This window comes from Peromyscus californicus, unplaced genomic scaffold (genome assembly GCF_007827085.1).
Source record: "Peromyscus californicus insignis strain IS unplaced genomic scaffold, ASM782708v3 Scaffold_14__1_contigs__length_90479793_seg_2, whole genome shotgun sequence".
Classification (NCBI taxonomy): Eukaryota; Metazoa; Chordata; class Mammalia; order Rodentia; family Cricetidae; genus Peromyscus; species Peromyscus californicus.
Window position 1 is genome coordinate 60710221 of NW_026294436.1, and position 27074 is coordinate 60737294.

General features: G+C 42.4%; 1 protein-coding gene and 1 non-coding gene across 8 annotated transcripts in view; one reads left to right on the forward strand and one right to left on the reverse strand.

Annotated features, from left to right (window-relative positions):
* The first annotated feature begins 1939 nt into the window (after positions 1 to 1939).
* Positions 1940 to 2045, forward strand: LOC128110229 (U6 spliceosomal RNA). Its single transcript, XR_008218179.1, has one exon. It is a non-coding gene; the product is annotated as a U6 spliceosomal RNA (small nuclear RNA).
* Positions 2046 to 15275: 13230 nt separating this feature from the next.
* The window catches only part of Pld5 (phospholipase D family member 5), a 316954-nt gene continuing 305155 nt past the window's right edge, over positions 15276 to 27074 (reverse strand). For all 7 annotated transcript variants that reach the window (XM_052737721.1, XM_052737725.1, XM_052737727.1 and 4 more), the window contains 2 exons: positions 23662 to 23776; positions 15276 to 17201 (listed from right to left, as the gene is read on the reverse strand). In XM_052737721.1, coding sequence (XP_052593681.1) covers positions 16945 to 17201; positions 23662 to 23776 — 372 coding nt within the window. In that variant the 3' untranslated portion in view covers positions 15276 to 16944. The remainder of the gene's footprint in view (positions 17202 to 23661; positions 23777 to 27074) is intronic.

The following is a 27074-nucleotide window of genomic DNA, read 5'->3' on the forward strand; positions in this document are numbered from 1 at the left end:
CGAAGCCTGAAGTGGGTCTCTCAGGATGCCTTTATTTCAGGTGAGGAAGGAGAGGTGCAGAGCTAGTTAATCCGTGCAAGCCCTACACATCCCCCCAGGAGCAGAACCAACTTCCAAATATTTTCTAGTACTACAACTCTAGAGTCGTTGACACTCTTAGGAGTAGATTTGGTTGTTAGCTCCACAACGGAGTGTTGAGCCCTGGGTCAGCACAGACAAACAGTGCTGCTTTCCACCGACTCCTGTTGTGTTGAGGGGAGCTGTGTGGTGAAGGCCGTGGTTGAGCACCTGAGGAGCCTGGTGGGATCACACGCTGTCTGAAGGAATGTGGAAGGAGGGCAGGAAGAGGAGAGGGTGCTTGGAACCCAAGGTAAACAGGTGTCAGTGCACCTAGAAGCAGGGTGTCCACAGAAAAGATGGCATGGAAATGTAAGAAAGCAAACAGCACAGGGATGGTTGTGGGAGTGAGCAGACAGTAAGTGGAGAGGAGTGGGGATGAGGGGGAGGGGCCAGATCTGACATCACCCACCACACTGTCCTGGTCACTGACACCTGGATAGAGCCTTGTCATTTTAAGCAGGTGCTCTACTACTAAGACACACCCCAACTCTCTCTGTAGACTTCTACCCTGAAGTTCTCATTTCTTTCAAAACCATTTTCTGTGAAGATCCCAGGAATTGAACACTGATGTTCAAGGTTCAAGGTTTACCTGGTAGAACTCTGAACTATGAAGTTCTCTCTCTCTCTCTCTTTCTCTCTCTCTCTCTCTCTCTCTCTCTCTCTCTCTCTCTCTCTCTCTCTCTCTGTGTGTGTGTGTAGGTCAGAGGATGACTTGCACGAATCAGTTCTTTCCTTTGGCCATGTGGGTTCCAGGCATTGGAATCAGGTTGTCAAGCTTGCCAAGAAATGCCTTTACCTGCTGAGGCTTCTCACTGGACCACAGTATGTATTTTTGTTTAAAGCCAAATCTGGCCAGAATGAAAACTGAAAACTCCTAACTAGCCCAGGAAGGAGGACCTGAGGCTTGGCTGAGTCCCCCCTGTACCCCTTTGTTTCACACCCACGTCTGCTGAGTGGGCATCCTCCTCCGTTTTCTTTTCATAATGCTCTGTTTTTTAGTTCTTACATCTGGTCACCTGAAACACCTTTTACAATTTTGAGGTGCTACATTTTCCAGGCTGGCTCCTTCTCTTAGGTTAATTCAAGACTTTGCTGTCCAGAGTCCCAATGGGCTGGGTGGTTATTTCAACACGTCTTGTAAATGCTTAAGAAAAACAAAGGGAAAGATGCTCTTGTGTTTACTTTCAACTTCTCTGAGCCCTCCTATCACAGGACATCTTAAAGTAGCAGGGTTAGGCATTTTGTATAAATCTAGTCACAAGGACTGGGGATAAGCTCAGGACTAGCGTGTTCAGGGACCCACGATCTATCCCCCATACTATAAAAAAATAAAAATAAAGCCAAGCCAGGCATGGCGGCACACACCTTTTTTTTTTTTTTTTTATTAATCCTAACCTTTAAAAATAACAAATATACTCCTTACTGCACAACAAAATAAACAACTGTTGTAAATTAAGAAACCCAGACATTTACAGTAAAATACGCTTACACGTAAGTATGACCAAATTTATTTGAAAGCCCTGATAGGTCCTAAATACATGCAGTTATCATGTAAAAACAAGACCATGAGTGATGCAAAAAAAAAAAAAAAAAGTCAAAAATCATTATTACCAAAACGAGAAAAGAAACACCGAAATGGAAACAGACAAAACAGTTAATAAAATACAAGGAACTCACCAAAGCAGCTATACAAATAGGCCATCCTCATCCGGCCACGGTCAAGAGCTCTTAATTCTCCACACTGCCATTTATAAAATGACATTCTGAAAACCTGTACTTGTAATTCCAAAACTCAGCCCTTAAGAACAATCTGGTCCATGTGCTCGCTTCAGCAGCACATAGACTAAAACTGGAACATACGGAGGAGATTAGCATGGCCCCTGCGCAAGGATGACACACGAATCCGTGAAGTGTTCCATATTTTTAAAACAAACAAACAAAAAAGAACAACCTGGTCTACAAAGAGAGTTCCAGGAGAGCTAGGAACACACAGAGGAAAAAAAAAAAAGTCTGTCTTGGAAAATAAATAAATAAATGGAACTAATTAGAAAATCTTATCTTTTAAATGAGGTGGGTATTTCATCTATCTAAAATAAGGTAATTAGAGCTCTGTTTGATTTTGATCCACCATTTCACTATTGCTTTCTATAGATATGACTGTTTGTCATTCTGTCTCCCCCTAATCTTAGCTGCTAAACAATTACTTTTAAATATTTATTTTTATGTAATAGGTAGCTAGGTGGCATGCATGTCTGTGTGTGGGTTTGTGGATGTGAGTACAGCTGCCCATGAAGGCTTTAGAAGATGCTGAATTCCCTGGAGCTGGACTTACAAGTGAGCCTCCCAATGTGAGTCCTGGAACAGAACTCTGGTCCTCTGGAAGAGAAGGAGCAAGTGCTCTTAACCTCGGAGAAATCTCTCCAGCCCCAGAATGAGTTATTCTTAAACCTTCCATCTTCTCATAATCTTATTGGCTATTTAGCCTTTTATTATTTATTGAATATTTACATGCATTATTATATGCATCATTGATACTATCACATTTATTTATTTATTTGTGTGTGTGTGTGTGTGTGTGTGTGTGTGCGCACATGTGTCAGGGTATGCATGTGGAGGTCAGAGGACACATTATGGGAGTCAGTTCTCTCCTCCCACTGTGTGCAGGCTCAGGGGATGGATTCAGGTTGCCAAACCTGGGAGCCTTTGTTAACTGAGTCACCTTCCCAACCCAAGGGAAGAGATTTATTAAAATCTAAGCTCAATCAATACCTTCATCCTGCCCCAGTGCCCTTACTGATATGAGTTTAAATTTTCTCTTTTTTCATCTCTTTCTCTATATAGCACATAATAAATCACGGTTTATATTGTCCAGTTTTATTTGGATGGACCCATATGTCAAGTCTTTCTGTTAAATTCATTGTATTTTGAATTTCTGAGCTTCCATTTGGGTCCATTTACTTTTGTATATGCTGAGACAGGGTCTCTCTGTGTTGCCCAGATTGACATCAGCCTCCCGAGTAGGTACTGTGTGTATGTGGAGAAGGAGCTACATTTTGATTTCACAGGCAACAGGAAGTGGTCTGTGGCACTGGGTGTGGCTTGAACATATATGAGACCACAAAACCCACCACCACAGTAACACACTTCCTCCAACAAGGCCATACCTACTCCAACAAAGCCACACCTCCTAATAGTGACACTCTCTATGAGCTTATAGGGGCCAAATACATTCAAACCACCACAACGGGCCTGGAGAGATAGCTTAGCCCTGTAGAACACTGACTGCTCTTCCAGAGGAGCAGGATTCAATTCCCAGCACCCATATGGCAAGTCACAACTGTCTGGATCCACTAGTTCCAGAGGATCTGACACCAATGCACATAAAATAAAAATTAATTATTAAAAAAAAGTTTAAAATATAAAAAAAAAAAACCCACCACAACGCGCGTACCCATCTTCATTTAGCTTCCACATGAAAACCATTGAGATAGGCTCTCTTTTTTTTTTTTTCAGTCTTGGCTGTCCTAGAACTCAATGTGGACCAGCACAACCTCAGACTCAGAGATCTGTCTGCCTCATGACTGCTGGGATTAAAGGCATGAGCCATTATATGCCCCCACTGTGTGTGTGTGTGTGTGTGTGTGTGTGTGTGTGTGTGTGTGTGTGTGTTCAGGCTTTTGTTTTGTTTTTCTTTTCTGCTATGCTATTGATGGAATTTAGAGCCTTTGTGCAAGTACTCTGGTACTCTGGCCCTGAGCTGCCTCTCTAGCCTGACAGCTAATAGTTTTGTTTTTGTTTTCTTTCTTTCCCCTTAATGGTTTTAAGAAATTAAAATAATTTGATTGAATAATTTGGATCTATTCTTTCTTTCCCTCACTCGTCTACTGGATTTGTTTTACTGAAAACTTTTCTTTTTCCTTCCTTCCTTCCTTCCTTCCTTCCTTCCTTCTTCCTTCCTTCCTTCCTTCCTTCCTTCCTTCCTTCCTTCTTTCTTTCCTTCCTTCTTTCTTTCCTCTCTCCTTTTCTCCATCCCTGCCTCCCTCCATTGCTCTCTCTCTCTCTCTCTCTCTCTCTCTCTCTCTCTCTCTCTCTCTCTCTCTCATTCTACTAAAATTCTGTTGTCCTTTAGTGCCTCCAACAACAAATCACACAGAATCATTCTGAAGCTGGTGTGTAATCTCTCATTGTCTAGAATACTGACGATTTCTTTCTACTCACAATTTCTCTTCTATTTTTGGCACATGGTTTTACTTCTTTGAATACTTATGAACTTCTCATTGAGTATCAAACATTGTATACTAAAAACAAACAAACAAAACAAAAAATAAAAATAGAGAGAAAGAAAAAAACAGTTCTGACTGTTAAATTTCTTCAGAGATGATATTGGTTTGCTGCTGACTCATGACTGAGCAGCAGAAAGGACTCAAATAGTCTTCTTAACTCAGCCAGAGCAGAGCACCGGAAACTCTCTCTGAGCTTGTCTGTTTCCGGTTCTTCCTACTCTTCTTGTGTTGCTCTTAGCATCATCCTGCCCAAAGCCTAGGGGCTTAACGGGACCCATTTGGGCAGTGATTTCTAAAATCACATTCCCACCCCATGAGTGTGTGTGAAGCTCTGCTCAGCATCTGAAAAAGTGGCCCAGGTTCTTGATTCTCATAAGTTCTTCCTTCTCAACCTCTGCACACAAAAGCTTCCTGTCTCAGGATACCCTGATGTGTTCAAACATTTGTGGTACTTAATTTTATTTTCTCCTGTTTCTCATTTGTGTGTTTTGCAAAAGAGTTGATAAGCACACTGTAGGGAAGGGAGACATTGCAGTTTTTGTTTTCTTTCTTTCTCTTTCTCCTTCCTTCCTTCCTTCCTTCCTTCCTTCCTTCTTTCCTTTCTTCTGTATTTCTTTTTTTGTTTTTTTCAAGACAGAGTTTCTCTTTCTAACAGCCCTGGCCGTCCTGGAACTCGATCTGTAGCCCAGGCTGGCCTCGAACTCACTGACATCCACCTGCTTCTGCCTCCCGAGTGCTGAGATTAAAGGTGTGCACCAATAACACCTATTTCCTATTCACTTTCTTATTTGCCTACTATGTTAGACATCAGTGTACTCCAAGGTCTACTTAAATGGATACCTGAAACTCAGGACCACAATGAAGAAGGGTTTTTTTTGTTTTGCTTTTGTTTTAAACTACTTACATTCATGATTAATTTTGCTCTTCCTTAATTATTGAGTGGGCTGAGCCCTGGGGAGATGGCTTAGTGGTTATAGGTGCCATTCCTGATGACCTGAGTTCAATCCCTTGGACCATATTGTGGAACGAGGGAACAGACTTCAAGAAATTATCCTCTGATCTCCCAACATGTATATGCCACCATGCCGCCAAACCAATAAATACAACAACAACAATAATAATAATAATAATAATAATAATAATAATAAATTATTATGTAATCTGGATAGCATCTCTTAGAAAATTTTAGGAAGTGTAGCATTTCTTTTAAAAAATGTTTTATTATTTCTTATTATTTTGAGATTATGAGTATAGTGTGTTTTTAAATATAAGTGTAATATATAAATATAAGTGCAAAACATATATATATATATTGGTTTTTCGAGACAGGGTTTCTCTGTGTAGCTTTGGAGCCTGTCCTGGATCTCACTTTGTAGACCAGGCTGGACTCGAACTCACAGAGATTCGCCTGGCTCAGCCTCCCAAGTGCTGGGATTAAAGGCGTGCGCCACCACTGCCCGGCCAGAATTATATTCTTAATCATTCTTAGGAAGACATGTATCCACAATTGCTGTCTCTACCAGGTGACACCTATGCTGTCTTGGGACTCTGCCAGCAAGAAGGCCATCACGTGCTGCAGACCCTCAGTCTTGAACCCCTGGAATCATAAGACCAAATAAACCTATTTTCCTTACAGAAACTGCAAACAATTGTTCCTGTCTGTTCCCTTGACTCTGCCCTGAAGGACTGAAGTCTGTGTTTGGTAAGACTGAGTGTGAGTCAGTCAGAATATTCACTGAATGCCACGGATTCTCCACCATTTTAGAAATGTTAGCAGGATGATATTTCTTGGTACCAATCTGGGTGAGAGCCTTGTCTTTTCAGCAGAGGTGACTCATGTTACTTCCTGGTTAGAGAATTTGTTTGCATATATATTCCCCTTCAGCCAGCTTTCTTCCTGTTGAACTGGGTCTCTTTTGACCCTGATGAACAGAGAACTCTTGCAGACTCACAGTGAATATTCACTATGAGAAAAAATATCTTTTATGGTTTCAAGTGATTAAAATTTTGAGATTGCTTACAGCCATCTGTATCAGTGTTCTACTATAGGAATAGAACATACACACTAAACACACACACATTACACACATACTACACAAACATATACTACACACACACATATGCTACACACATGCAATACACACACACATAAACTACATATACACATACCACACACATATAATACACACATTACACATACAGACACTATGCATACACTATATATACATAAACTACACATATATACACTACATGCACGCACACACACACACACACACACACACACACACACACTACCCACCACTCACACACTACATACTCATTTATACGGGCTAATTTTGAGTGTAGCTTAACACAAGCTAGAGTCATCAGAGAGGAAGGAGTCTCACTTGAGGAAATGCCTCCATGAGATCCAGCCATAAGGCATTTTCTCAATTAGTGAACAATGGGGGAGGCCCCAGCCCATGGTGGGTGGGGCCACCCCTGAGCTGCTGGTCCTGGGTTCTATAAGAAAGCAGGCTGAGCAAGCCAGGGGAGCAAGTCAGTAAGCAGCACTCCTCCAAGTCCTCTGCATCAGCTCCTGCCTCCAGGATCCTGCTCTACTTGAGTTCCTGTTCTGATTCCTTCAGTGGGGAACAAGGTGGAAGTGTAAGACAAATAAACCCTTTCCTCCCCAACTTGCTTTTTGGTCATGGTGTTTTGTTGCAGCATTAGAAACCCTAACAAAGACAATACCATACACACCACACACACACAACACATATACACCATGTACACACACGTACACACACCACACACACATACAAAGATTGATCTGTAGACATGTACTGACCTAAGAGATTGTTTGGGATGCTAGTCAAGAGCAAAAACCAGAGGGCAGCCTATCTTGGAGGTGGGCTAAACCTCAGGTAGGAATGAATGCTGATCAGTAGTGGGATTTCTTCTTGAGGAATCTTTAAGTCTATCTTTAAGCCTTTCCATTGATTGGTCCAATCTTACGCTGGTCATTGAGGATACATGGTAACTGTAATGGTTTGAATGAGAATGGTTCCCACAGGCTCATATGTTTTAGTACTTAGTCCCCAGTTGGTAGAACTGTTTGGGAAGGATTAGGAGATGTGGTCTTGTTGGATGAGGTGTTTGTTAATCCTGAGATTCAAGAGAAAGACCAGTTCCACAATTTTGAGCCAAATTTGAAGCAAGCTTTAGGTAAATACTGTCCAGGAAGAGGACTCCGGCCAGGTCCACCCCTGGATTTACAGGGGCTTAAAAAGGGCAAAACTCATAATTTACTGCATTTTCCATCAGGTCCAACCAGGAGCAAGCACACATCCTGACATATTTCCTGTCTATGAACCTTTTGCCCACACGTGATCAAGTACGTCTGGTGCAGATGGGCCAAACAAACTTATTTAGGGGAGTGAAAACATGTGCCTTATTTCCCAAGAACTACAGCTCCCAGCATTCCCAGAAGTTATCTTGTCCTTGGGCAAGTGGGGCTTACAGGTCCACTTTGCCTCTTGCATGTGTCAATGGGGGTAGGCTTTGAGGTTTCCAAAGCCCATGCCATTCCCAGTGAGCTTGTTCTCTCTTTCTACGCTGTGCTTATGGATCAGACGTAAGCTCTTAGCTACTGGCCAGCACTATGGCCGCCTGCCTGCTGCCCTCTGCGGCCTGCCATGCTTACTGCCAAGATGGTCATGGCCTCTAACCCTTTGGAGCCATGACCCCCAAATTAAATACTCTCTTTTCTAAGTTTCCTTGGTTATTGAATCCTGGCACAGAAATAGTAGCTTATGGCCTTCTTTCACTTTATTTAAGTGTGTGCTCACACATCAGAGAGACAAAGCCTGACTCTAGGACTTCTCATCTGACCTTACTAATCTCCAGCCAAACTGAGCTGGAACAAATCCAGGCTCTGAGTGTCATGACCTCACCAAGACTTCCTCCAACCCTTCCAAATCACCTCCACACTCACCTTCCTTTGTCAGGCTTCCACTTCTATCTCCTACAAAGTCCTGTAAACTACTTACTGATATCAAATACTTAGCATACTGTTAACATCTTCTGTATTTATTGAATTGGTCATTAGAATTTATACTTAAAAGCATCATCTAAATTTGCCACACATCTGCCTCTACTTAACCCCATGAACTCAGTGTGTGTTTTGTGCTTCATTTACCTAAGAAATGTATTTCATTACATAAGAAAAGTATTGCCTGACAGCTTCAAGATGTCTAATTTCTCTTCCATCTCAACAATTTCTTTTTTCTTTCTTTTTGTTTGTTGTGTGACAGGGTCTTACTTTGTCACTCTGGCTAGCCTAGAACTCACTATGTAGACCAGGTTGGCCTCGAACTCATACATAGCCTGTTTCTTCATCCCAAGTGCCATCCAAACAATTTCTGTCATGTAGTTATTGCCTGTGTGCATGATTTCTGTGCTCTGTGCTTCTAATTAATCTTTATGAATTCAGGATCCTTTGTTACTATTGATTTGGTATTTAATACTTAGCGATTAGATTGGGGTGGTTCACCACAAAGACAATTACACATGACCAACAGGTCACACTTCAACGTTAATTCTTTTTTTTTTTTTTTGGTTTTTTTGAGACAGAGTTTCTCTGTGTAGCTTTGTGCCTTTCCTGGATCTCACTCTGTAGACCAGGCTGGCCTCAAACTCACAGAGATCCACCTGCCTCTGCCTCCCGAGTGCTGGAATTAAAGGCGTGCGCCACCACCGCCTGGCTCAATGTTAATCTTTTTTTAAAAAATATTAATTTAGTTTTATGTGCATTGGTGTGAGAGTGTCAGATCCCCTGGAACTGGAGTCAGAGACAGTTGTGAGCTGCCATGTGGGTGCTGGGAATTGAACCCAGGTCCTCTGAAAGAGCAGCCAGTGCTCTTAACCGCTGAGCTATCTCTCCAGCCCCAGTATCAATTCCTTTTCTTCCTCTACTTTCAGGCTGTTTAGGAGGACAGTCCTGGTGAGGTGGCACACAACTCTAATTCCCACACTTGGGAGGCTGAGGCAGGAGGGGATGCCCTGTGTTTGAGATCAGCCTGTACTTCACAGTAAACACCAGGCTAGTCCCTCCCATCCCAACCAACCAACCCTCCCCACCAAAAAAAAAAAAAAAAAAAGCACCAAAAAGGGAAAAAAACAGAAATCAAGAAAGGACAGCTTTCACTTCATTCCACTGTTAGTCGGGAGCCTTTGGATCGTGAAGAATAAACACGTAGTCAAGTTATGCTGGTTAATATGAGTTTATTTATGCCAATACATAGAAAGTAAGGAAGATAGGAAAACAAGCCAGTGCCTGCAAAGTTCAGAGTCATTGTTGAGACTCAGTCATTTTCTCAGTAACGAAGAGCAGAGACGGTGGCCCAGAAGGTCTCTGGCTGTCTCTGTGGATGCTGTTGTCCTTCCTGCTTGAAGGTGGTGCCAGAGGGAGGCGAGGCCTGCCCCGGCTGCATCTTACTGCTTCTTGCTTAACTTCTACCTCATACTGCTTCTCCGATGGTTAGACCAGGCATGTCTGGGTGTGCCATCTGTTCTCCAGCTTCCCCATGGCCTATCTGTCAACCAGTTACTGGAAGGGATATGAGCAGCCATGGCCTGTGTGGGGAGCTCACAGGGCAGGTGATGTGCTGGGTGGAGTCTTGCCTGATCTGTCGAAAAAACTTAAAGCCTGTCTTAGAGTGGAAGGAATAACAGGAAGCTTCATTCCTGGGAACAAAGTGACTTTGTTTCCCAGTGACACAAAGTGCCCTTTCACTGCTACAACTTTTCTGAAGATTTGGTGTCACCATTCTGGTGTTATGTGTCTTGTGTGCTGCCTGACATACATGCACTTGAAAAAGAAATAATCCCTGCTTTTAGTAAAAGAAGGTAGAACTGTAGATGAAGCCATTATTAACACGGATGTTGTTGAATTGGACATTCTGAGTCATCCTTTAAAATGTCCATCTTTATTTAAGTTGGGAAGTCAGTTGCAGTTTCAGTATTTTTAATCCTGGAAATTGAGGTCATCGCTCCCAAGATGGGTTGTGAACCTACACAAGAACATTCTAAATTAGACACCAGGTCTGTCTGCTCAGAGTTCCCGCTGTTCCTAAGGCTCTTCTACCCATGTGAAGGGGTTCAGTTGACAGTTGAAATAAGTTTTCAATAGGCCCGAGTCCCAGTGGACTAGCCGTGAGACCAGTCATTTATTTTACAAAACAAGAACATTGCATTTACTAATGTTTCTATCAAAGGAAATAAAAATAAATTACAAGTAATCTTTATCTTGCTATGATTTAGTTGGGCTCCTTGCATATGATTCCAATAAAACTATATCATCTCAATTTTTTTAAAAAAAACATGAAGCTCTGGATCTAGACACTGCTGATCAAAGAAAATTACTTACTTGAAGATTCAGAAATCCACTTTATTAAGTCTCTGTGACTTGCTTTGAAGAAAGTGTGCCTCAGACTTCTTATAGGCGGGCACGCACCTTAAGCACAGGTGTATACAGTCCTTCAGGGGAAGTCCTGCCACAAGTCCAAATCACTATAGTAAATCAATCATTCATCCCATGTGGGCCCCAAGCAAGGCTCTGTCCTAAGTGCTTCAGGTCTGAATGGAATAGCTTCCTCTATGCATCTGTAGGCACTGGTTGAGACATCTTTCAAGTAAGTTCTTAACTTCTGACTCCGAAGGGGTTCGGTGGGGCTGGGGTGTAGTTCAATGGCAGAGCACTTGCTTACTGTCTTCGAGGCCCTGGATTTGATGCTCACCATTGTAAACAGAACCCAAAACCAAAGGGAGTTTGCAGAGAAGACACAGGTTTTAGGCATAGATCTGAGAGAGGGTGATGGATAAGTACTATAGGCAGCTGGATCAGATGCAGTCCAGGATATGGTCTATATAGATATTTCTCCACTACACAGTGTTTTCTTATTTTCTCAAAGTATCCATATGAGGACAAACTTTTTTTTAATTGTCAGTTAAGAATAGTACTTCAAAGATGCCTGTTGGGTGAAAAACTCCACAGAGATCTGAACTCTGTGAGGCCAACTATAGCTCCCTTGTACACTGCTTACAGCAGTACCTGGCTTCTGAGATCAAGCTGAAGAAAAAAGAAATGGCTAGCTTCACAGTATGACCAAGTTTTATAATACTTACGCTTGAAAAAGAAAACCTTAGCATTTGGTTACGTGAAAGAATGGATCACTATAAAGCACCCCCTTCCCCGATTCAACCTTTTATTAACCAATTTACTTAGTTATTTGAAGACTGATATGCCCAGATATGTTTGTCCTGTTTACATAAGAGTATCTTAAAAATGGAAATATCCTTTGTACCAGAATTAAGTCAGTAGTTACACATAACAAAAGGAAATGCATGATAACTTATTAAATCTTACACTTCTCACCTTTTATGTGTTTGTTTGTTTATTTATTTATTTATTTATTTATTTATTTATTTACTTATTTGGTTTTTCAAAACAGGGTTTCTCTGTGTTACAGCTCTGGCTGCCCCAGAACTGACTTTGTAGACTAGGCTGGCCTCGAACTCAAAGAGATCTGCCTGTTTCTGCCTCCCGAGTGCTGGGATTAAAGGCATGAGCCACCACTGCCCAGCTGTGTTTGTTTATTTTAAATATTTATTATTTATTTTTTAGTGCATACGTGTGTGTGTGTGTGTGTGTGTGTGTGTGTGTGTGTGTGTGTGTATGTATAAATGTATGTATACCCACACACAAGCATGTGTGCCAAGGGGTCAGAGTACTGCTTACTGAATCAGTTTTTCTCTTTGCACCCCTCAGGTCCTGGGGATTGACTCAGGCTGTTAGGTTTGGTGGCATGTGCCTTTGCCCTCAGCCATTTTACCAGACAGGGTCTCGCGTAGTCCAGGCTGGCCTTGGGAAGTTGCTATGTGGATAAAGATGACATAGAATTCCTGACCCTCCTGCTTCTACCCTCTAAATGCTGGGATTGCAGGTATGTACCCATGACACAGCTCAATATCACATTTCCCTTTGTCAGATTTCCAACAGAAGCCCGAGGGGCCTGTGGACATTTTACCACTCAGTGAGTACAAGAAGACTGGGAGGTCACACATAAGAAGATGCGATTTTCACAGTTTCAAGAACCTTCTTTAGAATACTCATGTAGTTACCATAAAAAGCAACGTATTCTAGTTCATCCAAAGATGGGAACTCTCTCAAATGGGAAATGTAGGCTAAGAGTTGAGGGTGGCCTTACTTATGTCATTAAAGTAAAAGATGATAGGCAGCTTTTGATGAACAAGATATAAGGGGACAAAGAAGGATGTGACTCCGTAGCAAACTGGAAAGCATGGGATATGGAGTAATTTATCTAATCTACATTCTCAGTCAAAATGCTTATAATAGAGTGCACCATTTCATTGGGATAAAGCAAAGGCAAAGGGGGAGAATCCTCCCACAACCCATGGGCTGTTGATAAGGACAGAATTTGAATAATAACAGCAAAGTGTCTTTCGTTACAGGAGCTGACTGCTCTACGCAGGGAAGGCAGATGTTCACATTAAATTCTAAAGACAACCCTTACAAAGGGCACGTGTTTAGGGGGGAATTGTAGATTCTAAAGGGTAGAATTCCTGAGACAGAGGGTCCTGGATCTGATCCCACCACAGTCCTCCCCGCTGCCTGCCCTCCTACCCAGAACTTAGTTCCATAAAAGTTTCTATAAGAAAATGGAAACCTCAGAATGAATGAATCCAAGGCACACGAGAAAAGCTACAGGCTGATGGGAAATGAGCTTCGGCCATCCCAGGTTCAATGAGGTACTTCTGACAAGCACGAAACTGCACATTAATAAAACACCTTCTTCAAAGGGGAAGATCAATCATCAGAATGTGATCCAACACACCCGACTGAGAGTGGTGTCAGACTCTGAGATAAAGCAGAGGCAGATTCCGGGGAAACAGTGCCTGGAGACACACAAAAGCAGAGGCTTCCACACGTCTTTCATTTCTCTTGCTGAGCCTGCGAAACTCAAAGACATTCATTTTCACGTTATGTTTGGCAGGACCTTGGCAGCATCTTAAAGTTAGTGGGGTGGGTGGGGGGGTGGGATGGCGTGGGATCGTTTACAGGATGTCTCAGTTCTGTCATTCCAGGTCCACAAAGCGTGGTTTTGTAGTGTGTAGATACAACCTCCCTCCATATTCTGCTTCCTTTCCTGTGGTCTGCTAGCTCCGTGATTTAATATGTGAGTGGCCCGTGACAGTGCAGTGAAAGCCAACAGGACAGGCACAGGAGAATGTGTGACAGTGACTGATGTGAGGGTGATATGTTCCTGGGAAAAGAGAATGATGCACAGAAACTGTGGATCCCATATGCCTGCTTTCAACCAGTTGGTCTTTCTGAGGCTGTACTGGACTCCAGATGTGGCTTGTATAGTGGGTCACTGTGGAATTTTGAAAACCAGTGTTTGAGGATAAATAAGGCACGACGTTAACGTTAGTAATGGAGAAATGTAAAATGTATCTCAAATTGTGTTTGGTCTTCATTCCTTTGGAGAACAGCCCCCAGAATATCCCTGGAGGGAAAGTGTAGGATAGTAGTCACCGTCCTCCTGTTCTCCAGCAGGGTATATCCCCAAATTATAAGTAGCCTCGGGGTGTTTTTGTTTTATGTTCTTTCCCTCTTGAGAAATACCTCCTAACTACTTAGAATGGGAAGGCTGGAAGTTCGTTATCTACCCAGAAGAGTCTCAAAACATAAAAGAAAAGGGTCCCCTGGACAGGAGAGTATCCTGCTGAAAGAGAACAGTCTCCTGAATTCAATGTTCTCTCAGAAGACATAGACAGCATGGGATACTCTGCACAGGACTCCTTTTCCTGGGTGTTGCATGGTGCGGTGAGGTGCTTAGCTGTGGTGGCACTCACTGATGCTTGGGTTACTGGCTCAGGCAGGGCTCCACTGATGCTGGTGTGCAGCAGACAACCTGTGACATAACCCAGGGCTGCTACGCTGATGGGTTTTCAAACAAGTGACAGTGATTGTCATTTCATAAATGATAACGTTCTCTTTTCCCACTGCATAGTGCCAAAGACAGCTACAGGGGAAGGGCCCATACTACTGAGCCTACGTTTATCTCATGACTGTTGACAAGTCGTCTGGGAGATGACAAAGCCAAAAAGGAGGTGACCTTTTCAGTTTCCCTTGTATTCCCCTTTGGATCAACCCAGGTTCCTTTTGTCTGCTCAAGAGTGACAACACCTCTTTGTCTCCACCTCTACTCGCTGCTTTCCTTCCTTTGAAAACCATCCCCAAAGCTACTTTTACTTGGATACCTGCCAGGATAGCTCCCAATTCAAGGATGGGGTACATGGTAAATACTTAAGAGTCTCATGGCTAGCCATTATTATTGAAAAGTATCTTTGAAAGTCTTCAAATCAGTCCATAAAACCTGATACTCTTAAAGCACAGCTCTCTCATGGTGTGCTATGTCTCTGATGCTCTCTGTGTGTCTCTTTCACTGTTCTTGGTTTGTTTTTGAGACAGGGTCTGTCTGTGTGTCCCTAGCAGTCCTAGGACTCTCTATGTGACCTCCCAAGATCTTTCTGCCTCTGCCTCCTGAAAGCTGGTATTAAAGGTGTGCATCACCATGCCTGGATATTCCCCCAGATCTCTTGACTGGTTTAAACACTCAGTGAGTCAAGAGACAGAAATAACAGGAAATGAACTAGGGTGGTCAGTAGAACAGCCATTCTGCATTCCATGAGCCTGAGTGAGGAACTCTTTTTGGCGTAATTAAAACCAAATCTCAAGAGATGAAAGTAAACCAAGAGATTGCTTATCCTCGCTCTAAAGACACATGTACACCCTGATCCTAAAAGTCCATTACAGCACAGTGTCTGTGTGAATTATTATTTATGTCATGATGACCGAGCGTAATGTTCCATTCAAATGTTCACAATCCAGATTGTCACCAGGACCAACCTTACCCATCCCCCAACCCCTGTTTTTGTCACCTGTGTTTGCAAATAGAAAATTTCCCCTCTGGATTCTTGGGGAGAACCTGGTGTTGGTTCTATCAGGATACCACAGAAATTATTTCAAGAAAAAGATTATGCAGTGTAATGCTTAGCATTTATATAGGTTTTTTTGATTTCAAAAAACAGCTTATAAATATCGCCTACCATGACAGCATCCTTTCGAGGTAGGTGAGTATTATTGTCTCTACGTTAACTATAGAAACCCGAGGCCAAAGAGTGAAGGACTCTGTTCTGAACTTGGTGTCAGGAGCCATAGTGAGCATGGGCATCTTGGCCATTTGCTCTGGGCTCTAAAGAGGTCACACCTCTCTCATGTAGCAACAGTCTCCATTAATACAGGATTATATATTGTAGAGATATAAAACAACAACACACAATGACATTATAGAACAATAATCCAATATTTCAGTTTCTTAGTAAAATATGTTAAGCACAGTATTTAAATTGCATTTGTCTGAAAAGCATTTGGTATATTAAATAGCAGAAGGTATATTAAATAGCTCTATAAACATTTGCTGGCATACTCTTAACAGCATAATAATTCTAAATAAATTAAAATCCACCGACGCATAGAGACCTTTCCTTTATAATACTGTTAACCAAACACAAATATGAAATGGCTTTGTTCTTCAAATGCAGACTTAATGACTTGCTGACTATTAAGCAGAGATGCTTCATTTTTCTGAGCTTGAGGAAAGTGTGTATACATACATATATATGTGCATATATATATGTATATATATATGAGAGAGAACTGACTGTGGACTTTAAAATAAAATAACTAATTTGGGAGGGGAAAAGAATGCAGTTGAAAAGTGAAAATGAAAGACTGTTATTTCTATATTGTATGCATTCTGGGGGAATTCATACCTTCCCCAAAGATATTCTCACACTTTGCACTAGAGCTGAGGTGAACACAGGGATGCTGTTGAACAAGAACATTTAGTGAGAAGACAGACTGATACCAAAGAAAACATGGTATCAGAAGACAACAGGATAAAAATGGGTGTTTTTTAGGAGTCTTGAGGGCTGGCATGAGATGAGGGTGTCTTTGCTCAGCTGCCTGAGGTCTTGGAGATGGTTTATTAGGGCAGAAACTTGGGTCTGTCTGTTTGTGTTTTCTCCCTGCTTCCTCTAACTCCAGAATTCAGCAGTATTAAAGGATAGGGCTCACCTCATACTAAAACCTGGGCAGCTGGGCCAGCAGAAAAGGTTCTAAAACCAGTAAGAAACAGGAGACAAGAACCGAGTCTTAAAATCTGTATGCAGACAGTAAAAACTAACTCCTATGCTGGAATGACATTCTCTGTTAGAGCTCATAGATACGAAAGTCTTAAATTTAATATACGGTGCTAAGATGTTGTTAGCTAGATATTACATGTCATTCAGAGAACATTTTAATAAGTGTGCTTTTTTATTTCTCCTTAAAAAAAAAAAGATGTAGTAAATCGTTGTCTTTGCTCTAGTCCTTCCTGCGTTGGGTCTGAAACCTTGCTTGTCTGTCAGTGAGCTATGCACTCAGGGGCTCCCTCCCGGTGGCATTGTGAGTGGCAGGTTGGTTGGAGGGAGTCTTGAGTTTGGACAGGTTTGAGCAGTTCGGCTGTTTGGTTGGCTGTAAGGATTTGGCATAAGGTGAATACCAGTCTCTTTCAAAGACATCTTTAAGTTGCTTAATGATGCTCCTGTTGTCTCTCACATCTGCCTGGTTGATGACAAGGCCCGTGCCAGCATTCTGGGTAAAGTCATTCCCTACCCAATCAAAATTTCCTGCAAACAAAGAAATCATAGTGAGAAGGTACAATCAACTGGGAAAATTCCCAATATATGAAAAACAGAACAGATTCAAATAAAAAAAACATAAAATAAACACCCAGGAATAACAAGAGAGGCAGAATCGTGTTGACAGCTCCAGAGAAAAAAATTGCAAGAAGCCCTACATATGGCGGATTAATATTTGCATATTATTTTGGCATTTTCTTCAGCTTTGCTCAAGTTGAAACTCAAAACAAGGAATCTGCTGTTCTTTTTCTGTAAATGTTATTTCTTATTGATGTTCACAAGACACACTAAATACAGCAACATTTAAAATATATAGGAATACACTTAAAAATCCTGTGAACAATTACTACCTTCTCAAAGAGACAACATCGAATCCATATGTATAAACATTACTATGCAGAGACACTTCACAATTGAGACAAAGCTGAAGGCAGAGAAGAGGCTCCAGCACTCCCTAAGGAGACTGCAAGGCATCCCCCAGGGCGGGGGGATTGGCTGCTTGGCCAGGTACTGTGAGCACAGGCTCACAGCTCTGACTGCACCTTAGGATAGATGGCTGATTCATTTTTTTTTCAGGACAGTTTTCATGAAACTGGTTGGTTTAAATAGTAGAAATGTATTCTCATGAGTTTGGAGACAAAATCAAGGTTGGTTCCTTCTGAGAGCTAAGGGGAGTGTGATGGCTAATGTTTGTTGCCAACTTGACACATCTAGGAAGAACTACCATCATCAGATTGGCCTCTGGCCATGTCTATGGGGCATTTGCTGGACTGCTAATTATGCAGGAGGGCCCTATCCACTGTGAGCATTGCCATTCCCTGAGAAAGTGGGCCTGGGCTGGATAAGAGACGTAGCTGACCGTGAGCCTGGGATCAAGACACTAAGCAGCATTGCCTCTGTGGTTACTGGTACAAGTTCCTGTCTTGAGTTCTGGCCTTGGTTTTTCTTGATGATAGACCTTAATCTGCAAGCTGAAACTACCCTTTCCTCCCCAAATTGCTTTTGGTTATGGTGTTCATCACAGGGAGAAAGAAGCAAACTAGGATGGAAAGGATGAGTTCCAACCCCCTCTCCTGGGTGGCTCTTTCTCCCTGTCTCTTCATGCTGTCTTTCCTCTATGCATGCCTTCAGCTAGCCCTCTTCCTTATTTTGCTTTTGAAACAGGATGTCACTATATAGTTCAAGCTGGCCTCAAACTCACAGCAGTCTTTCTCCTCAGCCTTCTGAGAGCTGGGCTTACAGACATGAGCCACCATGCTTCGTTCCTCTGTTTTGTTTTTGTTTTAAAGGACATATAGGCCACATTAGAATGTCTACTTTAATGACCTCACTTGGGAGTGATTTTCCTTTTTCACATTCTTTCATACAGGTAATCAGGACTTCAGTATATGAATTTTGAGGTTGGGATAGTTTCAGAAGAGGTGGTAATGGCTATGCCATTAAGGCCTAGTCCATCTTCAAGGCTGGGGTGGTTTGAATGAAAATGGCCCTCATAGATTCATATGTTTACATGCTTAGTTCCCAGTTGACGAGCATTCAGGGAAGGATCAGGAGGTGTGGTCTTGTTGGAGGAGGTATGTCACTAGGGGTAGGTGTCTTTCTCTCTCTGTGTCTGCTATCAAAGGATCAGGTTGTAAAGCTCTCACCTGCTTCTCCATCACCATACCTACCTGCATGCTACCACACTCTCTACCGTGATGATAATAGACTAAGCCTGTGAAATTGTAAGCAAGCCCCCAATTTAAATGCTTTCTTTTATAAGATTTGCCTTGGTCATGGTGTCTCTTCATAGCCATAGAACACTAACTAAAACAAAGGTATGGGAAAGGGCTGAGCAACCCTAACCTCCTACGTATGTTTCTTTGGTAGCTAATGGGTAAAATCAAGCTCTGCCCTTGGAAAGGGACAGTGCCGTTTATTTCTTGGATCTTACCTTATCCTGTGTTGTTCATTGGGTACCCAATGTTTACCAGGTCTGATATTAAGAATGTGGATATAAATTTGAACATGACAGTTCCTGTCTTCAATGAAGGACAAAGTCACTAGAACACGAACAGTAGGAAAGGGCACACCAGAATTTTACACCCAAGGCCACAAGCACTGGAGAGAAGGCTTTCTACTCTTGGCTGCTGTGGGATGTTCTGTATGGCAAATGTGTTGCTCTGATTGGTGAATAAATAAAACATTGATTGGCCAGTAGCCAGGCAGGAAGTATAGGCGGGACTAACAGAGAGGAGAATTGAGGGAAGAGGAAGGCAGGGAGATAGACTGCAGCCACCGCCAGGACAAGGAAGGTGTAAGGTACCAGTAAGCCATGAGCCACGTGGCAAAGTATAGATTAATAGTAATGGGCTGAATATAAGAGTAAGAGCTAGACAATGATAGGCCTGAGCTAATGGCCAATCAGTTTAAATAATATAAGCATCTGTATGTTTATTTTATAAATGGGCTACTGAACTGCCAGGGCTTGGCGGGACCCAGAGAGAAAAACTCTCTAGCTATACTTGGCTAGATGGGCCAAGAAGAAGCTGTGCATTGAGTAATGAGAAGCACACTAAAGGTTAACTGGGACAAGAGACAACCAAACTCCCAAAGGAGGGTGATATTTTGTGGGCAGAGCAAAGGTTGGGAATTTGGAATATTAAGGGATGTGGTCAAGCTGCAAGGGAGTCTGAGAGGGGAGCAGCTATGATTTATTGTCTACTTTGGGCAAAGTACAGTACTTGTATTTATATACAATATTTTGTTGATGGAAAGAATTCACCATGAGGAAGGAGATGTTCACAGAGGTTCCTACGTTTGTCCCATGTTTCATGGTTAACCAATAGTACTCCAGAGAAAACTGTTGGAGCTGAGGTTCAGAGTCAGATCTAACTCTAGAACCAGCACTTCTTTGGCTTCTGTGTTGTATTGCCTCTGACCTTAAAGGCATCCACTGCCTGCTTCACTCTGGACAATGAACTCAGGCTCTGGGGCATCATAGCCACACTGAGATTTCTGCTATGTGCACTGGCAGTTCAAATTTTCTGGAGGAAACAGACACAGACAAATGTCTTGGGGGAAGCCCTGGGAGGAGAAAAGAGGATGGAGAGAGGTGAGGACTTTGTGGTCTTATCCTGTAAATCTAGCTTTTTCCTGCCATCAGTGAACAGGCCAAGATCAGGGTATTTGTGGATTTCAAATGCTTTAGTTGGCTTCTTTTCGAGATAGCTCTGGGAAATTTCATGCTGACACAGGAATTTTGGCTGACCTTCAAGGTGACATATGCTTCTGTACTTTTTTTTTTTTTAAAGCTGGGCTACAATTTCATCTGTTATCTTTTTAGATGATTTCAGCTCCCAAAAATGCACACCAAGGCTGCAATATCCAGAATGTAGTGTGTCCTATGTGTATATGTGATGTTGAGGGTGCCAAAGAGCTCACTTTGTTGGTAGACAGCCTTGGGCATCTTGCCAGCACCTTCAATTAACCCCCTGCCCCCTCTTTAGCTGTCTAATCACTCAGACACCTTCCTGATAAATTTTCAGAGCTTAGCTCAGATGCATTCTGGAGAATTTAAAATGAGAGAGATGGCGCTGCCTGAAGATTCTTCTGGAAGTCTCATACAAACTGAATGGAGCTATAATCCCATGCACTGGGAATTTTATTAGTTCCACATTATCAATGAGTATTGAAGGAATGATTTAGGAGATTTCGGAGTGTGCTCATGATTATTTAAGGTATCGGTTATTTTCCCTTTTGATGTCCTTTGAGTGTTTTTATGTTAGAGCTCTGCTTCTCTCTAGGGAATCAGGGTTTTGCTAAAACTGTTGTCTACAAAATGAACTCACCTAAAAACATCTTAGCTCAGGAGGAGAAAGAGAGCAAGGATCCAATGTTTGCTAAGATCCCAGAGCCACCAGAGCCAGTGTGTAGAGCCATTCATGAATTATCTCACTTAACCATCACACTGCCATCAAAGGGTGGGCTCTGCTGTCCCCCTCTCACAGATGGGGAAACTGAGTCTCACATGAGATTACAGGACTTGCTGCCATCTTCCACTTTGTGTCAGTGCTGTAATTCAAATACAGATTTTTTTCTGATCCCCAAACACTGATTTAATTTGTCCAGGGAATGTTTGGATATCAGTGAGACACTTCAAGACCAATAAACGTTCGTTACTAAGCTACCACCCCATTCTGGTCTTGGATTGAGGTCTGTCCTCCTCTTTGGTTAAGGTGTCACTGAACATGCACGTGACACCTTACTTTAAATAAAAGCTACAGTGAAATATCTTGATTTGGGGTCTTAAACCACTGTGTGCATGATTGGACTCATCCCTAAGTTTTAGATAATTTAGCCAGAAGTTCCTATTTTTTTGTAAACATTTTTGAGGTTTTTGTCACTCATTTTTAAGGTTTTTATATTTATTTATTTAATATTTATGAGCGTTTTACCTGCCTGTTATCTATGTGTACCACTTACGTGCCCAGTGTCCTCAGAGGTGAGCAGAGGGCAGTGGATATCCTAGAACTGGAGTTAATGGATGTTGTGATGCCCTATATGAGTAGTGGGAATCGAACCCTGGTCCTCTGCAAGAGCACCAAGTGCTCTAAATTGCTGAGCCATTTCTCCATTTATTGTCACTGTCTTAAAAAAAAGCCAATATCATTGTTTTCTGTAGGCTGATAAAGATGAGGAAATTAAAACAATCCCATTTTGAATCACCTTTGAATGTGCTTATAATCTAAAACAATCAGAATTACATATTAAAAAAAATTTTTTTTTGAGACAGGGTCTTTCTATATTGCCCTGGCTGGTCTGGAACTCATTATGTAGATCAGGCTGGCCTCAAACTCAGAGAGATCCTCCTGCCTCTGCTTCCTGAGTGCTGGGTTTAAAGGGTGCACTACCATGCCAGCAAATCTTTAAACATTTTTTTTTAAATTTTATCTTTAACTGTGTATATTTATATGTGTCTGTGTAGGGGTTTGTGCGCATGAATGCGGTACCCATGGAGGCCAAAAGAAGGTGTTGGATCCACTGGAGCTGGCATTAAAGGTGGTTGTGAAAATGCCCAACATAAAGTGCTGAGCACTAAACTCTGGAAGATCAGTAAGCGCTCCTAACTGCAGAACCGTCTCTCCAGCCCCACGTATTAAAAACAAAACAAAACAAAAAAACAAAAAAACCCTAAGTGATCTATTTTTAAGAAGGCAATTCCATAATTAGGAAAAATAGAGCCTGAGATCCTCAGGCTGAGATTGCAGTGACCCCATAGTCTGGACAGTACACCCAGCTCCTCTCGGATACCTGCATGGCCCAATTACTTCCTTATTCAGACCCCATATCCTCACTTCTAAACATGAATTACAGCCTTCTCTCTGTTAACAGCGATGCTAAGAGGACTAAACAAGATAAAAGTGCTTCACGAAGTAAAGGTTTTTTATTCGCCCACGGAATTTAGAGAAATAACTGATAGGGGTTCCATATTCATTCCTGCATCCCACAAACACGTTTTTCTTCTCTGCTGAGGCTGCCGCTTCACCCCAATTCTTTAGGATTTTCGTGTCTCCTTTTTATAGACAATGTCAGTTCCATCTGTGATGATTCCAGTGAAGGAATTACCCTGGCCTCCCACACGCTGTGAAAAGTTAGAATAACCCCACCAGTGTAATAATGATTTACGCACCTGGAATTTTATTGCCTTAATAATAATCGCTAACATTAATTGGGCATCACCCATGTGCCAGGTGCTTTGTGTACATTATCTCTCATTTAAACGTCACTCGGTGAAGTTAAAAACTGCCACCAGCCTCATTTACAAATCAGCAAACTGAAATTCAGGGAGCTCCAGGGAGCGGCTCCACCTTAGACATTTAGAAAATGGCAGAGATGTCATGAGAAGATGGCATGGATGTCCTTGCTGCCCAGACAGTGTAATAACTCCCCAGAACCCCAAGATAGGATGTCTCATGACACTGTAGACAGGAGAAGAAGCATTTTTGGTCCATATATCCGTTCCATGCCGGATGGAACTCACCTCTCACGAGCCCTCTGTCTCCTTGCTTATAAAATGAGCCAAATGGACCAGAGAGTGTCTACAGGATGTAGATGGTGAACTGTCTTCCAGGATCGCCAGCCACGGAGTGGAGAGAGGGTCTACCTAGCTGAAGAGCTCTTGGCCTTCACCCTCCCGCTTTTTTTTTTTTTTTTTTTTTTTTTGGTTTTTCGAGACAGGGTTTCTCTGTGTAGCTTTGCGCCTTTCCTGGAACTCACTTGGTAGCCCAGGCTGGCCTCGAACTCACAGAGATCCGCCTGGCTCTGCCTCCCGAGTGCTGGGATTAAAGGCGTGCGCCACCACCGCCCGGCCACCCTCCCGCTTTTTAACTACACAACCTCATCAATAGCTACAGTGGACCCCTAATGTCTGGGTGATCCCTGGGGGCTTTTCAGCCCCCTTACCCACCAATGTAAGCTGCCCCGTCTGTCACCATGTACTTGTTGCGGTTTAATTTGGGAAAGGTCTGGTTCTTTTGTCCTTTTGTTGCGCAAGCATTCTCTCTTTCCAGATCAAAAAATTTCTGTAAGACAAAAAGCCAAAAGAAGAAGAAGAAAAAAAAAATGGTAAGAAAGCGAAGCGGGTCAGTTGAGAGTGTTTTGGGTCTTGTTCACAAGCACAAAGGAGTCTATTATCCAAATATCAACAATAGACCTCATATTGGGTTATTAAAATGACACTCTTGTTACTTTGTATAGAGGAAGCTATTTTTACTCTCCATCCATATAGGCAACAACAAAGAAAATTAGCATGCTCAACTAGCTCTATAATTAACTCTGCAAAGCTAACAAATGAACACAAAATCCATTCTCTGAGCAGGGTGAGGGCTAGGAGGTTGTTTAATTCTCACTGTCTTATTCAGCAGGGCACACTGGCACTGGAAGCAGCCTCTAGGTGCTCTGTGTCATGCATGCCAACAAACTGAATGAATATTCTTACCCAGTGCATACATTATGTCAATGACTAGCTGATTCATCTGAGAATCTGCAAAGGTCAAAAGAGATTTTGCCGCAAGAACAAATGGTTTCCTTTGGAACACCTAAGTTCACAGGCTTTTTCAATGGGCAACAACAACAACAACAACAAAATCACAAATCCATACTATGGAATTCTAGCGTGACTCAATAATAATAATAATGATAATGATAATGATAATGATAATAATAATAATAATAATAATAATAATAATGATAATAAATAGCATTCAGCTTCACCCAAGACCAAAAATAGAGGAGCTTGGGGAATGAGGCTTGGTTGCAGGGAAGACAGGCCTTAGAAATTTGGCCAGTGTTGGATCAAGTGCCCATTGTGAATGAGCCCACGCGACTCTGAAGGCTGAGCTTAGAGGAGACACACACTGAAGTCCAGGGTCTCAGGTCTCCACTACAGTGGAGAACACGGATTCTAAAAGGTCTTCCTGCTCTAGCCTCTGTGTGCTGGAAGGGAAGAGAGGCAGAGGGCAGATGTGGAAGATGAGACTTCGTGTGCAATTTTAAGGTTCTGCTTGTTCTAATTTGGTTTGGGAAAATACTGAGAGTTGGTCTAGCCTTGTGCTTCATGCTGGGGGAGGGGTAGCCTGGTGATCACTAAGGGTCCATCTAGATTTTCCAAAAACTCTATTCTGAGCTTCATGTGGGAAACTTGTGAGACAGCAGAAAACAGATCAGAGTCTCTGACATTATTAGAGGTCTTAATGAGCTGGGAGAGAAGCAAGGAGACCAAAAAGAATTGGGAAATTTATTAAATAAAGTAATTCAAGTTAGCTGTGAAAATATTTTTTAGATTAAAATTAAAAAAAATTATGCATATGTATGTTTGTATGTTGAAGTGTGAGTATGTGCATGTAAGTGCAGGCGTCCACAGAGGCCAGAGATGTTGAATTCCCTGGAGCTGGAGGTATAAATAGCTGTAAGCCACCTGAATCACCTGATGTGGATACTGGGAACTGAACTCTGGTCCTTTGCAAGAGCAGTGCATGTTCTTATCTGCTGAGCCATCTCTGCAGCCCTAAACTGTGACAATCTTGCAAGCAGCAGTCTCTCTCTCTGATGTCCTCAATGATACCAAGCCACATCTGGGCAGGGAATGAGAACATCTACTCAGAGACAGAGTGCCCTGCCTGGTCCCAAACCGTCTATCTGCTTTGTCAGGGTTCTGTGCCGCCTGCAGACATACTGTATGCAAAGTTTCTACACCCTACTTTTCTTGTAAGAGCTCCCTGGCCATCTGTGTCCTAGATGATAGGACATTAAGACCATGTTTCCTTCCCACCCATGCTTGTCTTGATATTTAAAAATACATGGCCTCTGTTTTATAAAATGGCCAGCAGTGAGCTATTAATGTATGGCTTATTCAAGATTCATGACCATCTGTGTCCAAAATGGTGATGCTGATGGGGTTCTGCAGAGGGTACTATGGTGGATTCCTCTTTCTTTGTAGGATTTCAAATGCAAGAGCCGTAGATGCAAGCATGCTGTGGGGTCAGGAAGCAGCATGGTGGGGAAGACCCCTGACTTTGGATGAAGGGAGATCAAGAGTGGGATGTGAATGTACCATGCTGTGTGCTCCAGCTCCTAGAAACCTCATAAACTCGACAGAAGATCCTCTGATTTCACTCACTGACCTCCAGGATGCATGATGCTCACTGAGGATACCAAATCATAGATGCCAACAAAGAAAAATCTGGACAATGCTTGATCCATAGGAGGGTGTCCAAGTCTGGTACTGAAAACCCAGGCAAAGGCCCACGTCTTGGGAGGTCATATGCCCTATTGGGAGAGTATTGCCTTTGTTTCGCTTAATGGGCATGCTGTGTCATTCAAATTACCTTCTAAATAGCTATGTTTACGTACATAGATTAGTGTTTCGATCATCTTTGGTCTATGAAGCATCTTTCTGCAGTGGTCAGTAGTTAATACAGAGACTCATAATTGGTTAGAGCATTGAGGAGAAATGACTACTGAATGCTCAGCCATAGATGAAACATCTATACTCCAAGGCACACAGACCATCAGAAAGAATGTAAGAGCTGGGAGAAGGAGCAGGGAGAGGTAGGAAACCCTCACTGTTTGGCAGGGCATAGCTGTTGCACCTTCGAATTTAAAATAAGCTGTGATAACCTGCACTAAATTTCCATAAGACTGGGTCCATCAACACTCTGTCATGGAAGCAGGGGGTGGGGAGCATGGGGTTCCATCCTTCCCTGGTGATTTATAAGCAGTTTGTGGTTGATGGGGAAGGGAGAGGCATTTTCTTCAGGTGTGTGGCTGCTCATGCCAGATCTATGCTCCTGTAAATAATCCCTCTGTAAATAGCCACAAGGAAACTCACTGGGAAGAAAAAAAAAAAGACTTGGGTATTGCTCTGGGTTCTCTTTGCTCTCCTCACTGGTAGTATAGTCTATCTTATCACTGCATTTCTCAGCTACCCACCTTTTTTTTTTTTTAACTGCTTTCATTTGTATATACCAGTTTAGCACATATTTGGAACACTACTAGCTTTGTGTCAGTCATTAGGAATAGTGACTAGACATGTGGTTTCTGTGTCATTTGACTTCCCCTGATGCTGTCCCTGAGCTGAAACCACTCCAGAATTCTCTTCTCCATGAAGAGGCATCATGCGCAGCCTGTCTGGTTTCTTGGGCCTTGCCTGGCTCCCTGTATCAACCTCTGCTTTCCCTCCCAGTATTTGATTTCAAATCCCAGTTGGAATCCTTACCCTGTCTTGCATATTTCATACACTTTCAAATCTGGCCTACAAGACAGATGATTGGTAATAACCACAAACTTGTTTTCATATTTCCAATACTTACAATGATATGT